The sequence below is a fragment of the Sylvia atricapilla genome, chromosome 2, assembly GCF_009819655.1.
Source record: "Sylvia atricapilla isolate bSylAtr1 chromosome 2, bSylAtr1.pri, whole genome shotgun sequence".
Taxonomy (NCBI): domain Eukaryota; kingdom Metazoa; phylum Chordata; class Aves; order Passeriformes; family Sylviidae; genus Sylvia; species Sylvia atricapilla.
In genome coordinates this window covers 58,910,135-58,927,441 of record NC_089141.1, presented here as the reverse complement: position 1 = coordinate 58,927,441, position 17,307 = coordinate 58,910,135, and the positions used below count along the sequence as shown (strand labels likewise).

Here is a 17,307-nt window from a genome sequence, read left to right as displayed (position 1 = left end):
TTTTTTCTGCTGTAGGTTTTTGGATGAAATTTCCTTCCAAAATTTTATCCATCTAAAATTGGATGCACTCAAGGTCCCGTGGAACCCTAGGAGAGAAAATAACTCAAATTGGTAGACAGAATTGCATCTATCTTCTTGCTTTCCATAAAGTGCTGCCATAAAGCACTGTTGTTCTTAATTCCATTTTCCAGAGTAAGTATGGGAAGTCTAAGAGCTTTTTCAACTTACTCTTTCTAGTGTAAGTGTTGGAAGTGTGATAAATATAGACAGTAGTCTATATTTCTAATATTCTAATAGCTATAAACAATGCTTAAAGAGTTTGGGAAATCAAAACTACCACTGCCTTCCCACCAGCTCTCCATCTGACCCACTCCCTGCTCCGCCCATCCCCAAAAAAAAAAAAAAAAAAAAAAAAAAAAAAAAAAAAAAAAAAAAAAAAAAAAAAAAAAAAAAAAGGCAAGCCGTAGGAGAAACACAACCAGCAGCTCCAACAGCTTTCTCTCCATTCTTGACTTACATTAGTCTAGTTAAACCAAAACAAAAACATCATGCTTGCAGCCCATCTGTTGTAAGTGTGTCAAATTCTGTATTGTAGAAGCCCCAAAAGACTTCATTTGCAGATGCACCAGGCATTGTTACAAGGGGAATGGGTGGGATTTAGGATGAATAAGCATTGATTGCTATATAAACTCTGGGATGCTGTTCCAGGTAACGGATGGTGTATGAGCAGAGCCGAGAGATACACAACTGAGAGAGAGATTGCTTGTCAGTGATTGGAGTTCATTGAGGCATGTTTTATCCATGTGTACAGATGTAACTTTTTCTATTTTGAATATGAAGTTCCTGCACCATGTTTGTATGGGAATATCCCCAGCTTTGGGGAAAACTATGATGACTTAATGTATGCCTTAAGAAATGGCAGTGGCTCAAAGACAATGGTGTACTTGTGCCCTTATGCTAGAAACTATAACTGCATTTGTTCTCAGTGCTGCCTTTGGGAGGTACATGCCACAGAAAGCAATTAATTAATTAATTTACAACAGGTTTTAAACTGTACCTGAAATCTTTCCTGCTTCCTGAAGACTTGTTTGATGTAGAAAAGTAATTCTTGTACTAACTTTCTTTTGTTTGTTTGTTTGTAATGGTGCTTGTCCAGCATTCTGTTTGGAATAGATGCAGTGGTCTGTCTCCATGCTGTCATTATGTATGGTCTTTTCCTAAGGCAGTGGAAATTTTTAATTTAAGTCTGTTTTTTTTTTTTTAATTATTTTTTCCTTCCACAATTGCCTTCTATATACATTGACATCACTATCTGTTGCTGGAGGCCCATGTATTTATTTGTTTCAAATTGAAGGATTTGGTCAGGATGTAAGTTTCTAATGGATCTTCAGTGCAGTTTTTTTCTGCATTGAAAGTCAGACCTGTTGAGAATCTGCTTTCATTTTTATAGCTTTTCTTTCATCACCAGACTTTTCTTTTTATCCTACTGAAAAGAGTGAATAATTTCTGCAGATGTATGTCACTTAGTAATAGCAATACAAACAAAACCCATTTTTATTATGAAGGCAGCCTTCTAAATATGAATAATTTTAAAGAAATAACATTTCTCTAAATATAGAGATTTTTCTGTTGCTGAAATGGAACACTTTCATTTCAACAATTTTCTGGGAAACTACAGATAAATGTAGAGGAACTTATTCTCTGACTTGGAAAAAGATTGAGTTTTGGGGCAGCAAAAGCAAGAGAGAATGGAGCATTGAAGTGATTCTTCTAGAAGAGACAGGGAACATTATCAGCACATAGCAGTGTATTAAAACAGTTAAACATTTGAAGGATTTTTAACATTATTTTATGGGTAATCTCGTTGGATTTTGTGGTGTGGGTGGTGGGGTTTTTTTGGTTATTTTTGTTTGTTTGTTTTCTTTTCTTTTTATCAGTACATTATAACAGCCATAGATTAGGTAGATATATATAGTCTGTTTTCCTTTAGCTTGTTATGGAATACAATTATATGGCTCTATATATAGTTGTTTTCCTTAGTGATTTGTACTTGATCTGGATTGTTTTGTTATATTCCTAAATATGACACTGATCTTGCAGAGGAGTACAGTAAAGTTATCATCAGAGTTTTGTAAAGGTGGCTTGTGATTTGGGATTTGTGTGTAATTATTCTTGTTATTTTATTAACATTTAAATTAATGAATCACAAGCTAAGTTACAGTTTATGTTGTGATAATTTGATAAATACTAGGAAGCTGTGAGCTCACATATTTAAATAATTGTCATGTATTCTGTAGAAATTTTTATCTTAAAAATACAATTGAACTGGCTCATTAAAGCCTAAAATATGTTAGGATTTCTTTGGTTGCTAATGAAATATCTTGAAAGCTGCTGAACAGGACAGATGACTTTTAAAGCTAATTGTAATTCACTGAGGCACACTATAATCTATAGGAAAGTTCACCTCTGCACTGTTCCTGTCCAGTTGTTGTCTCAAACAATTATCAGCAAGTTATTGTTCTGGTATGAGCCATGTCATGCTTCTAAGTGAGATGAAAAAAATTAATGAGGGTGCATAAATGCTTGTTAAGTATATATAGTTATGCTCAGTTATGCTCTCAACATTCTTCACTATGACTGTTGAGATTGAGGCAATACACTCTAATGAGACCATGGAAACAAATGTGCTGATTGACAGCTCTTGCTTTAGCAATAAAGGATGTTGGCTAAATTCATATTTTGTTTCAGTGTAATTCTTGAAGTACTTGTGCACATAAGGACTTTGAATTTAACTCATACTGTGGACCATTATTGTGTTTTTCTTTATTCAATTATATAAAGCCATTTCACTGCTTTTATTAGAAACTGTATGATATTTAGTGATGATTACAAGGGAATCATGCATCATTTAGTAGTTATAGCAATGGAATATTGAGGGGGAGTTATATTTATTTTGAACAGAGAAGACAGCACCTTTTCTAGAAGTTATTTTCAAAAATGACAGAGGACTTATTTTCATAGATTCATTACTTCATTACCAATGATATGCAGAAACACTGAACAGTTTTTCTACAAAATTATAATCAAAGACATGGTGGTAGATTAAATAAAAGGAGAGTGAAGTATGTGTCAGATTCAGCATATGAAAAGTAAATTATGCTAGACAGTAGATAAAATTTTAGTTTTTTTGAGAAGATGGGTGTTTTTCTAAATTAAACAAATATTATCAGTTTAACCTCTAGATTGCAGTAGGACTGCCATTGTACCAGTATGAATGAAAAATGGGATTAGCTGCAGACTTGTAGAACAGATAACTTTAAGAGGATGTGGGGAATATTTAAAAAGGGTGCATTGGACTATGAGGCTATTAGTAGTTTTTCTGAAGGATCAGTTTTGGGAATAATTTTTTATTAAATAGTCTCAGTGATTTGTAGCAATATGTTAAGAAAAGGCTGAACTTGGTGATGACAGAGTTTGGAAGCATTTTCAAATTCAAGAAGGGCAGGATGTTACAGAAGCTGGATGAGAGAAGAAAGACAAATTTGAGAACAAATCCAAATACTTGAGTATGATTGGAAAATTTTATGTTACTTTTAAGTCCTGTTAATTATGAAAAGAGCTTGCACTATTCAAGTGCATTTCAAGTAATCTCAGGATATTTATACTACATATAGGGTCTACAAAATCAAAACTGCAGGACTTCTTTTATACAAAACTTTAACTTCACTTGTTTGTATTTGAACAGAACTTTTCTCACATAATAAATTTTAGCATGTTCAATCCCTTGTTCACATTGCTAAATGCTACTATATTTGCCTACCTGTTGTTTACCAGTATGCTGTTGAGGCCCCAGCTTGTACCTCATGGTTGCAGGAGGGCCAGTACAGAAAGCGGGACAAAAGACAGGTAGCAGTCACTGAAAAGTTTGTTACTGGCTTTCCGTGGCCTTGCTGGCATTCCTCTGCTAATAGTGGGTTATGGAGACCCATAGTAGCTGACTGACTACTTAATGGCGTCAGTGTACTGGTGGTGTTTGAGAATGGAGAGTGTGAGTGCAAGTGTAGCTATATCAGAAGAAAGCATGGAAGCCTGGTGATTAAACACTGGCGAAAGAATCAGTGTAAAGCAAGTCTCCAGTCTTGCAACTCTCACCCTTCTCCAGTCCATTCAGATGGATTTGATGTTGTGTAAGAGCATGGCATAGTTCCATTCCCTTCCCTTGTGGCCGGGGAATCAAAACTTAGTGGAGATGCTCATGCCTGAAATTTAAGTGTGAACACAAACTTTAGGTTAGCGCTAGAATCTGTGATTTTTTACTTCAGTTTATGTACATATGGGTATTTTTATATATATATATATGTATTGGTTATTTGCAAAAAATAAGTAAATAAAGGTAAGGGAAGAAGAGCAGAACAAATCCTGGATTTCACAGAAATGTTTCCAGTAAGGAAGCATTGTCATTAATATGTTTACAAGTCATGCTTTGTAATGTGACTTATAGTTCTACTGTCCCAGACTCAAGACAGATTAAATCACAGATGCGTAGAAGCTGCTGGTATCATCAGGTGAAGAGATTAAATGGATTTGAAATATTTAATTAAAAAAACCCCAAAGATCATGTTGTAGTGCTACCATATTTTCTTATTCTTTAAGAAGAGCATTGGAAAGAGAAAAGAACAGTTTCAACCACAAGAAATAAGTAAAAACTACTTATGAATAAATTTAAACTGCAGATTGGTTCCAGACAAGTAGTTCTGAGAGATTCAGGCACACTTACTTTGGGAATGCCTCTTTAAGAAAAAGACCTCAATAGTTTGAAGACAGACCTAACAAAATTATAAAAAATGTATCTGCTGTACTTTGTTTTAGGAGTGACCTGAACTTTGAACCATGAATTCCTATTTTACATTTATTAGATGACACAGTAGTTGCTATTATTGTTGCAAAAATTTACAAGTAAGGGATAGATCTGCATTCCTTTATATTCTCTCTTCTGCTCCTATATACACCACATAACGTAAACATTTATAAGCAGCAGGTTTATCAAGGGTGCCTGAGGCAGAGGGTGGGCTGCATGTTGCAGCATGAAATCCATCATGATTTGTCCTTTTTTTGGCTTGCCTCCCATATTTTCCAGTTCCCAGGGATTGGAAGGGGTAAGCAGTCTCACTCTGAACCCAGGCATCTGATCTGGAAGGCCACTGCTACTTTCAGGCTGCTATTGAGCTAATGCCATCATCCTGGAGATCTAGTTGCACTGTCTGGCTATATACCAATATTTCATGCCTTAGGTTGGTAGAAGTATCCCATTCTGATCTCCAGACATGCTTCAGGTGCTTTGAGGTATATTAGGGGCTAGTGTGAGAGTGCTCTTTATTATCTCTGATACTCTTGGTTTCTTGCTGCCTTTGTAGTTTGGCAGTCCACTGCTGACTGTGGCTCTTCATGCAGTTTCAGTCAGCATACACCAGCTCCTCCCTGGTAATCCCGGTTTGCTATTCTTGTCCATTTGCCCTTTCACTTTGGAGTCCCATGCACTGCTGTTTCTTGTCACAAGTTAATGATCAGTCCTTTGTCAGGCTGGTACTACCCATGCCTTTGTGGTTTGTGAGGCACTGACAATGCTGTGAGGTGACAGTGGTAGCTTAGTAAGTTTTTTGTCCCTCTTATGTCAGATCATTCGTTCCTGCCCTTGCAATACCCCATCTATTCTACTCCCATGTGTTGTGGGGTTTTTTGTAGTCACTCAAAGAATTAGGTTGAAAGCCTGATCCAATGTTTTCCTCCTGGAAATATCTTGAATTGTTTTAAGTTAAAATCAGAGGTCAATAAAAGAATTAAAAATAACATCAGAACTCATAAAGTAGCCTTTATAAAACTGTTCAGCAAAAGTAGTTACAGATGAATTACAGTGTAGTGCAATATGCATTCTGGAATGAAATTACTTCTACATAATAACTAATAAAAATTGTGTTTCTTGTGAATTGAGGTATTGTTCATCTGTAAGAATATTTAGTAAAACTGATTTTGAAAGCTGAGTGCTGGTAAAACTATACAACACTATTTCACACAAGTGGAATGAACTCCATAGTTTAAAGGAAGGAGATGAGATCTTGGTGGAATAATTGCTCTGTCAGAAATGTGTCTTCAACCCATGTGTATATTCAGATGATACTTGTTAACTTTAAATCTTACAATAACAAAGATCAAATTACTTAGGAAAATTTCTGTCCTATCAGTTACAGTGTACTGTTCTGAGAGAAATTACTCTTAAAAACAAATGGTTAATTGAAAATGTAATTTTTGTTTATAATTTACCTGATAGAAAATTTCATTAATTTGGTCTGTGCCATATTTCAGTGTCAGGGAAATCTGGTGCTGCTAGATGTGGGGAGTCCAAGTCTCTTTTTAGTTTGACAGTGTTTATATGGCTGTGCAGCGAAGAGGCGCAACTGAAAACTAGCTTCTGAAATTCATTTTACAGATATAAACAGGAAAATGGTGAACAGCTTCCTTCAGTTGCATTGCAAGCTTCTGCTCAGCAGGAATCACACGATGGTGCTCTTTGAGCAACAGAACATATGTCAGTTCACTGATGCTGAAGGGAAGAAGCCTGACTGATGTCTTCTGCCCTACTTCTGGTTACATGGTCTGCCCCACTTCAGTGCTCATTTGATTACTCCATAAGCTGATTAAACTTATTACCTTGATAGCAAACTTCCACCCCCTCCACCTCGCCTCATTAATTTTTTGGTCATTTTTGTCAGTTGAAGTTTTTAAAGTACATTGAGTATTATGCTGCCCTTTTCATAAATTCTAGGAATATGCAAGCAAGAGGAAAGCAGAGTGTGTAGGGGAAGGAATGGACTCCCATGTATTGCCAGAAGTGCTCAGCTGTGTCTTTATACTGTGACTTATGGAATCGTAGAATAGTTGGGGTGGGAAGGGACCTTTAAAGGCTATCTAGTCAAACTCATCTGCAATGGGCAAGGACATCTTCAATGACATCAAATTTCTCAGAGCCACGTGTGGCCTGACTTCGAATGTTTCCAGGTTTGAAGCCATCCACCACTTCTCCAGGCCACCTGTTCCAGTGTTTCCTCATCTTCACTGTAAAAAAGTTTAGCTATGTATCTAGTCTAAATCAAACCTTTTTTGGCTAAAGCCCTTGTCCTGTCACAATAGACACTAATTTCTATAATTCTTCTTTAAATGTTCAAAAGCTGCAAGGTCCCACTGGAGGCTTCTCTTCTCCAAGATAAACAATCCCATCTCTCTCAGCCTGTCTTTGTAGAAGTGCTGCAGCTCTCTGATTGGTTTTGTGGCCTTCCACTGGACCTGGTCCAGGAGGTTCATGTCCTTCCTGTGCTGGGGACCCCAGAGTTCAATGCACCACTCAAGGTGGGGTTTCACTAGAGTAGAGCAGAGTGGCAGAGTCACCTCCTTTGATCTCTTGGCCATGCTGCTTTTGATGCAGTCCAGGATGCAAATGGATTTCTGGGCCTCAAGTGCATGCTACCAGGTCATGTCCAGTCATTTATCATCCACCAGCACTCCGAAGTCCTTCTTCAAAGGTGGAAAAACTTGAATTACTAGACGTTCAAAGGCTTCTAGTCTTTAAAACTCAAGGGCTGGAAGCATCTGTAATAAATTGAAAGTTAAGATTATAATGAAGCAATTTTGCCAGTGTAGTAAGTGTTTGTCAGTGTTTTAAGATATAAAATCAAAAAGATACTTCTACTTATTTTTGTGAATAAATAATAACTACCAACCTTTTCAAAACTTGCACAATAAGAAGAACTAAAATTAGCTTGTTGTATGTACTTTGGTCTAGAAATAAGCCAAGTCCATCTTCTAGAAGCTGTTTAGTGAAGTTTAAAGAGTTTTGATATTAAACAAAGTAAAGAATTCTTCATTAAAAGTTAAAAAATCCCCCAAAAGTAACTAGTAGACTCACTTAAAAAACCCAGAGCATAGTTATGGAAATACAGAGACTGCAGCATATTAAACATATTTAACATATGCTACATAAAATCTATAGGCAGCAGAAGCCATGTCTGAGTGTCTCTTTTGCATGCAGGTTTCACTTAGGAGTATATGCTTGTATTTTAATTCTGAGGACTTCAGTAGGTTTCTGATTGTAACTGCTTTGTGATTTAGAAATAAGGTGTTAAAATTTTCATACTATTGAATTTTAAGCATGGATAAAGATGTAATAAAAATGTTATACAAAAGTATGATTTAGTGCATCATATCTGCCTTCCAAAGGAAAAAAAAAAAAAAAAAAAGAGTAACACACCTTTTTTCCTGGTTCCAAATGCTGAACCTCTGAATTATTTCTGTTCAAACAATAATGAACTTACCTCCAAGCTGGGCTTTGGGGTAGCACCACATTAGATTAAGAAACATAACTTCCGTGGTTAGTAGAGTGAGTTTTAGAATAGGTCAATAAAGTGGACAGTAACAGATTGCTAAGACCAGCTGGTATTCACCCTGGACTTCTAAGGGAACTGAGGGATGAAATGGCTGAGCTGTGAACTGTGCTGTGTAAACTATTACTTGAACTTATGCCAACATCAGAGGAAAGGGAAGCAAGGTGACAAATGTGATGACAATTTTAAAAAAGGCTTGAATATCTACAATTGCCAAAGTTGATACCAGTGGTGGACATATTGTAGATAATCAATGATAAATGGCAGAATTAGATAATGATTTAATAAATTTCTGATATACTGGCAAAATAGAATTTTGGGAACTGTTAGGAAAGGAAAACAAAATAATAAGTAAAACTCATTGTAAAAGTTCAAGCTGTGCCCATATCCTGCATACTTTTTGTGGTTTCCTTTCTTCTTACTAATAAAAAGTATAGTAGAGGTACAGCAAAACTGATCAAGATTATAAAAATAAAGTCTTTCTTTGTACAGTGCATAATTAAGAATTGGAATTCTTTGCTGAAGGAAATAGAGTTTAAAATTTATTATGTTTATAAGGCAGTTACACAAATGTGTAGACGTACAATCTGTCAAGGATTATTAAATGAAAAGATTTTGCTCTGAAATTCCACAATGTACGAAAGGCAACTGTTGGAAACCAAATGGTGGAGGGAAACAGTTGCTATTCCAATTTACAATCAATAATGTTATGGCTTTTCTTGAATCAACTGTGCTCCCTTTAAGTGCAAGTGCACTCTGTTATTCAGCTTTTGATGCTTTTGACAAGTGGTGGATCAGCTTTGTAAGGCCCAAACATCTAAGTCTTGATGGTAGGAATATATCTTAGAATGGGGAGATCTGAAAACTGTAGAATTACTTGTCTACTGGCACTAGACTCCATTCTGCTGGGAATAGCAGTATGTTTTGCTTTTCTCTGTCCAGCAAAATCCATTGTAGCAGAAAGCTCATTTCAGCCACCTCTTTTATCTTTCCTCTCAGACAAGAATTAATGAAGTTTCAGATCTTTCCAAGAGTTGAATCAGTTTTGGTTAAAACTTTCAGTTCTCGTGAGGAGCCCAGCAGGTGTTCAGATTGTAGCTAAGAGAATGGCTATTCTGATTTTGTATGCCATATTTCTATGAACACTTGAGTTACTTCTTAACAAATATGACTTCAGGGTTGTTTTTTTTTTTCTTAAGAATTTTGTCAGCTACTGTTAAAAAATGTGAACATTTAATGTTCTTGGTTTAGAATTTAGAAACTGTCATTTAAAACAGACATTTAAGTGATGAGCAGTCCCTGATGCTAACAGTTGTGTTGATACAACCTTAGGTTGCTTGGTTTGCAAAGCAAAATATCTATCAACTCCCTGGTCTTTCAGTGTTCAGGCATCCTTCCTACTTTTGTGGGCTTTGCCTGGTAGCCTTATTTTATCCTTGTTTTCATAAAAAAAGGAAGTTTAAAAACAATTGTAAAACAATTTACATCTAGTTCACAATTTCTTTTGTATTTTAAACTAGATTGTCACAAATAACTGTGCTGGTGAACAACTCAACATGAAACATGCAGGTGGAGCTGCTGGCACCTGTGTAGTGTCATGGTCTAGGTAATAGGCTCGTTGGTGGTGTTTTTATTTTTATTTTATTTTGAGACTAAAGGTTTGTTTTGTTATATATCATATTATAGAACAGTAGTCATACTGCTGTTAAGACAATCTTAAATCTTCAAAAGTTTCTGTCCTCTCAGTCAAAAGACACATATTCCTTGTCTGGCCTTTGATCTCAATGCTGGTGTGGCCACACCTGGAGTACTGTGTCCCACTCGAGGCTCCCCTGTGAAAGAGATGTGGATGGACTGGGAAGAGTCCGACTAAGGGTTAGGACAGTGAAGGGACTGAAACCTCCCTTCTCTGTGGAAAGGATGAGAGAGCCATGAATGTTTAACATGGAGAGTGGTCTTGCCAGTTTACATAAATACATGAAGGGAGAGTGCAAGGAGGCTTGAGGCAGACACTCCTCAGTAGTGCCCAGTGACAGGAGAGGAGGCAGTGGGCGTGAACTGAGACTCATGGTTCTTCCTGAACACCACAAGCCACTTTTTTATTACTTTGAGGGAGATTGAGCACTGGCACAGAGTGCCTATAGAGGTTTTGGACTCTCCCTCCAGCCTTGGGGATGTTCAAAAGCCGCCTGAATATAGTCCTGGGCATATATCCGGCTGTAGATAGCCTTGTGTGTGTAAGGGAACTGGGCCAAATGACCTCTAGAGGTCGCTTCCAACCTCAATAGTGGTTGATACCAAGGTACTCCACATTTTAGCTTCAAGTAACTAAGAAGCTCTGCAGGATTTGTTATTTAGCTAGAACCTCATTTTCTACTAAAGATCTGTTCCTTTGATTCCAGATAACTTTTAGGAGATGAAGAAGACTGCAGGTTTTCCAGTTGAATACCCTGCTATATGGGATACAAGATATCATTTACTTTTAAGAATTAGAGTTCTATACAGATGAAGTAGGCACCTTCTTTCATAATGACACTTGATATGGGTACATCGTTTTAGTCCATAAGCCCTGGCTTGTTCTTTCATTTTCCAGTGAAGAGAAAATGCAAGATGACTGTTGTCTTAGCTAAGAGGCTAGGAAAAGTGTAAGATCACATGTAATCTTCTGTAGGCTGTGTTACTTAGTGACAAAATAACTCTATATAGTGATGAAGTAACTCCACTGAGTGTTTGGTGTGATGTAGTTTTCAAGTTTCATCTGAAATAGGAATTCAGTCTTCTAAAAATAAATGTTCAGATATATTCCTTTGGAAGCTTGTATTTCAAAAGTATTTTGTTTTGTTTTTTTCCACTAGGATGATGTATTTTAGAAGATTTTTTCTTTAGCATACAGATGCACAGACATGATTTTTCTTACAAAGATTGTGGGTAGCAGATTATATCAAGACCTGTGGCAGAAATAGAAATGTGTATTTCAATTCATGAATGTAGATTATTTCAGTGGCACCTACCAAGAATGTAATTGTTTCAGAGTTTTACAGAGTAGCTCCATAGGATCCAGTCCACAATTTTGTGAAGTGCTGTTCTGCAAGCTTCCAACTGTACTATTTGTAAAACAGTCCTGTCACCACTCTTTTCAGGACCCTAATTTCAGTCAGGTCATTGCCACAGATGGAGGTAGACTACATTTGAATGTGTATATGGATCTGAATTTGAAGGAGACAGTAAAAGCAATCTGTCCAGTATCTAAAACTCCTTTGAGGTATTTGTGTGTATGTTGGCAACCACATCTGTTAATTTTAGAGTCTTGTTAATAAGGATGTGGGGTGTGAAGATAAGAGGAACTGCAAAGGGTGGGAGGTGCATTATGTGTGTTTCAAAGTGCTCTAGCACTTTGTTTCTCAGCCTGAGAGGGCAGAGCAGGAGCATCTGATGAGGTACTATTGACAAAGCATAGCTCAGATGATAGGGCCATGTGTGTGTCCTGCTGTGGTATAGATTTAGCGTGTACACAGAACTTTAAAGGGTGTGTGGCTTTTTTGTTGTATAATATCTGACAAAAAAAAAGGAATTTTGAAAAAGTTAATGCTTTAGTAAGATCAAACTTCTGGAGCCAGGAAAACTGTCTGTGTACTTTGTGATACCCTGGTTTCTTCTCTCATTAGCATGGTAACATCTCACATCTATTTCCTTCAAATTGTCACAACCTTTCTGCAGCAGCTGCCCACTCTCACTAGGCTGCTTTCTTTTTTTCTATTATAAGCAGATGTTCCCGTTTTCTTTCTTCTGTATACTTCCTCCCTCTATTCTAGTGCTCTCCACAAATGAAAATGTAACTGCTTATTTTCTTCGATTTTCTTTTAGTCTAGATTCTTACTTCACCTGTTCAGATATTTCCATTCATTTCCCTCTGTTGTGGGATTTTTTCCCCCTTTTTCTTGTTGGAAATAGAGAATAGTTATATTTCATGGGATTTTGGAGGCGCTTTTTTTGTCGCCTGTCATGAGTGGAACTCCCTCATTTAGTGCCCCTCTCTCACCTTCAGTGGGAGATAAAAAAGGCAGAGATCATGGGTTGAGATAAAAACAATTTGCTGGAAACAGCTATGAGATAAGAACAGTAACAGCAACAATATTAATTACAAAACTTTACAAAATGAGAGTGATTTGCTGGTAATTGCTCACTGACTGGGACAATGAACAAAATGGTGGACAGACCCTCTGGCCCCATGTTTTTCCTCCAAGCCCAGTGAAAAAAATGGCAGACAAATCATCTGGTCAGGAGCAGTGTTATCCCACCACTCCATTGGTCACTTGGTTCCCTGGAAAAGGAATGCTCCCTCCTTCCCCCTCTTTTCCAGGAAGTAAGAGAGACCCATCTTCCTCCTCCCTGGCCATGAGGTGAGATGGGATTAGCACAATATCTTGGCCATGTCCACATGGCTCTACATGATCCGTGTCCTTGTCCGAAACCATAAGCAAAGGAGGTAAAATTTTCTAGAGGCAGTAGAAGATATCAGAGTTTTCAGTGGAAATTGCAGTATTTCAAACCAGCAAGAAAAGTAATACATGTCCTCTGCTTCTTATTGCTGCCAATAAGGACGTGACCTGAATTCTGCTGAAGTATCATGTAAGTTTGCAGTAATTTAGTTTATTGCATAATTGTAGAACTCTGCATACAATTTCTGCATGAGTTTCCTAGAGTAGATATGTTCTATGCTTGTACGTTTTTCCTTAGTGTTGCGATGCCTTAAGTAGTGCTGTAACATTGTGCATAACCCCCATCCTGGGTGAAAATTCCTGAGGCTATTAGTCAGTTTATTTGCAGCATTGCTTCTTGATTTGGAAGTAAGGAATTAAATAGTGCATGTTTAACTGTTAATTGTTTTTGCATGTTTGTGTAGCTGTATCATCTCAGTTATAAGACTCCTAATGAATAACGTTTCTTTCTAGTGCTTGAAGTTGCTAATTTTTTTCTTTTATTATTTTATTTCTGTCCTATTAGCGTCCAGTTTGAGGCTGTCAGGGCACATTTAAGCAAATTAGTAAATTTAGGTAATTTAACTTCTTTATATTGTGACTACAAAGGAAGTTATTTTGTTTCTTGTAAAGTTCCAAGGTAGCCGTAAAACATTTTACTGTATTTTCATTAGGCATAAAAATTGCTTGGAATCTGTGGTACAGGGATGTACAGGTCTTCTAGAAGAATCTGCATTTCTAGAGTTGAGGCAACTCAAAAGTCATGTTTTTAAGAGTCACTGTTTTCAGTGTATAGTTGAAGAAGTTACAAAATTTGAGAGGTCTGTGTAACTGCAGGAGAAAACAATCATGTGATTCTGGGATCTTCAGCTCCTTGACATACCCTTCTGGATTCAGTAAGGGCTCCTCTTCAAGCATAATCAGAAAAAGTGAACCTTTATTGGTAACCTTCTTTTTATCCAGTAGCTTTAATGCCATTCTATGCCTTTGGAACCTGGGCTATAGAGTTCACACACTGATAGTGAAAACATACTTTTGCTTACATACATGTAGTAAGCAGGGCGTGCAGTTTTTCCTGGTACAGGAGAATGCTGCCCATTCTGTTAAATCTGTGCTAATAGAAATTCAAGGCCAAATGGATTTTGTGGGTAAACTGGGAACAAACAAAAGAGGAGGATTGTGGCTCTGTAACCCATAGCCAGGACTCTGGGTATCAGTCCTTCTTTTAAGGACTGCTTTATGTCTTAGCTTAATCATTTCATTTTTGCAGAATACATGTTCTTTTCTGCATGTTCTCAGGAGCGTTGTGCTGCCTAGCAGGTGTAGACTATCAAAAGTGATTTAGGAAATGATTGAAATTTGTCTCCACTTACTCGAAAGGGACTTGAATCTGGTTCCTTCAATCCCCATATGAGGTCTTGAGTTCCTTATCTCTTTGGTTGTATCCTAGGCAGCAAAGCTCAAAGACTTCCGTATCTCAATCCTTGCAAAATTTATCGTGCTTTGAAAAACATTTTTTAGGAATGATGTAGCTCTTAAATATGTCTCTTAGCATTTTTGGAATTAATTTCAGCTTAGGGAAATCCTCTTGATAATTCATGCTTATGTCTAGTTTTGTCAAGGATCATGACTGAGCTAGAAATTTTAATCCTATGTCTGCTTGACAGGACTTCTTGTCTATGCCTATCTCCTTCAGAAGTCAGTAGCTCATTATATTATTGTAGCATATTTTCTACTCTCAAATATTTGAAGCATGTATAGCTTAATTTGGAACAATCATACTGTAAAAGTTTGGAAACTAGTTTCATTTGTGAAATAGTATACAGAATTAGATAAACAGTACCAATATATTTGGTAAATAACATTTGACAGTGAAGATTTGTGCTGGGAGGAGGAATAAGGAAAAGTTAAAAAGAAAATTTTGTATTATGTATTATTGTAAAATAATACAATACCTGATCATATTTAAGGAAAGATTTGTGTGGTTTTCACTTTTTAGTTTGTTTGCATAATAATTCCTACTAATACTTTTTCAAGCCTATGTTGTTATTTTAAGTGAAATTCTTATGACAATGTGTGACTAATGAGAAATAAATTCAGCTTACACAATGTATTTGAGAGATCCTATTTGTATGAATTATTAAAAGAAAGAATGAGCCAGAATCTCCAGCAATGTTAATATATGCTTATACAATCACTTTGTCTTTGTGGTAATAATGTTATTACATTATATATTTAAAAACACGTCTTTTTGAGGGGGGAAGGAAAATAGATCTATGTATATACCTATACCCTATGTAGGTATATAACAACTCATCTGTATTCTAAGGTAATGTTAATTTTTTAATAAGCTGGTGATCTTCGATAATTTTGTTGCACATAGTTAGACCAAAGCCAACACAAAAAATAGATTGATGTCTTAGTGTTGAGACATATTGCCTTGTTTTTTAAGATTTGTTATTGTTAAAATCCGATTCATAATCCTAGCCTGGCCAGGGTAACTGGAGCATGTTGCATGATATTTTCAATATGAATGAATTTGTACAGTTAACATTAGCATGTTTATTCAGGTTCCTATATATTAAAAAAAAAAAAAATCTGGAAGGCTAACGAGCTGACAAATTTGACTGAAGAGCAAAAGTTTTGGAATATAAGTAATATATGCAAAACCTCTCTATTTTTTGTCTGTCTGTTTTACAATCTTTTCTCTGTGAATTGGCTATGCTTGATAGCAAATACGCTTTCTAAATTCATGAATGTTTCCTCTAAATATTAAGAATTAACCATGATTGTATTTGTGTTTACTTTGGTAGTAAAAAGAGAGGAGGAGGATTTTGAAGAAAAGAAATCCATTAAGAAACGAATCAAAGAATTAAAAGTTTTGGATTCTAAGATTGCGCAGAATTTATGTAAGTGGATTCTGTTAGGTTTTTGTTTTTTGCTAAGAGTAATGTATAAATGTTCCATAAGAGTGCCTTTCTCTCTTGTGTGATTGCCTGTTAACCACTTCTTGTTTAAAATGTGTTTAAATATGTGCATATTGTTTTTAAGCCAAAACATGTGAGTTGACACAACTGAAACACTTTAAAAGACCCCAAAAGCAGTTAAAGATTTTTCCTTATTCAAGACTGTATATATTGAAGTACAAGCATACAGCTATGTATCTAATCCAATCTGTGTTTTCATTGAATTCATCAAGGAATACTGGATGCCCCTGTTCCCCTGCTTGTCCCAACGCATTGTCAACAAAAGGATGAAAATGTCTGCAGCACGCCTGCCCATCTCATGAACTTTACAGAAACTAGGCGATACTCAGTATTAAGGAATAATATGCAAAGAAAATAAAGTTTTCATGGAGAGAAGCTCTAGGAAGAATAGGTTCCTAAATTCCAGCAGATATTATATAAGAAATAATTGTATTATGGTGACTAAATAAAGAGTGCTTATAAGAACATTTTGTTTTCTGTTTCTCTGGTTTTGTTTTGTCATGCTGCTTCTTTAAGAGAAGGCTCTGACAAGACTATTATAATTGTCACCTCAGCACAAAATACTGTAATAGCAGTGATTCTTCTGCAGAGTAGATTTGTCTCTGACTGCTTATGGAAGCTTTCTGTGATGCTGGATCTTGTATATAACAAATGGATATTGAGAAGGCTAGAATTGAAAGAGACAATAATTTTTAATGCCTTAAAAATTGTTATCTCTTACCTATATTACTTGGCATAGTATTTGTTAATCTGGAGATGCTATGACCTGTTTCAGCTGTTTTTTAAGTAAAAGCAAGATAGTTGTTGTCTTGCTTTCTTCATTATTGTGAAATCTTTGTTTCAGCAATTTTCCTTGGATCTTTCCGAGTGCCTTATGAAGAGATCAAAATGATGATATTGGAAGTAGATGAAACACAGCTCTCAGAGTCCATGATTCAGGTAACAAAAATAGCACTTAAAATCCTAGTATTTCAAGAGAAGCTTCTCAGTAAATAGAAACTCATGGCTAAAATACCTCTTGATGCAAACTTTTGGCAAATAATTAACAGTTCTTTTCCTGTAAACAGTAGATTTTTTTAAAAAAATTTGTAATGCTAATATTTTTATGAAAGCATCTTGTGTTGTTTCTGGCTGGGATTGAGTTAACGTTCTTCACAGTGGCTGGTATGGAGTTATGTTTGGATTTGTGCTGAACACAGGGTTGATAACACAGAGATGCTTTTGTCATTGCTGAGCAGGACTTGCACAGAGCAAAGGCCTTTTCAGCTGTTCATACTGCCGGGCTGGCAAGGGGGCTGGGTGTGTATGGGAGGTTGGGAGGGGACACAGCCAGGACAGGTGACCCCAAATGACCAAGGGGACATTCCAGACCACATGCCATTATGTTAACTATGTAAAGCAAGGGGAAGA

At 36.4% G+C, this 17,307-nt stretch overlaps 1 protein-coding gene across 1 annotated transcript in view; it reads left to right on the top strand.

The window, feature by feature from the left end:
• DIAPH3 (diaphanous related formin 3) overlaps positions 1 to 17,307 on the top strand; it is a 205,664-nt gene that overhangs the window by 72,746 nt on the left and 115,611 nt on the right. Inside the window, exons 18-19 of the mRNA XM_066313364.1 lie at positions 15,724 to 15,819; positions 16,742 to 16,836. Of these exons, the coding sequence (XP_066169461.1) occupies positions 15,724 to 15,819; positions 16,742 to 16,836 (191 nt within the window). The remainder of the gene's footprint in view (positions 1 to 15,723; positions 15,820 to 16,741; positions 16,837 to 17,307) is intronic.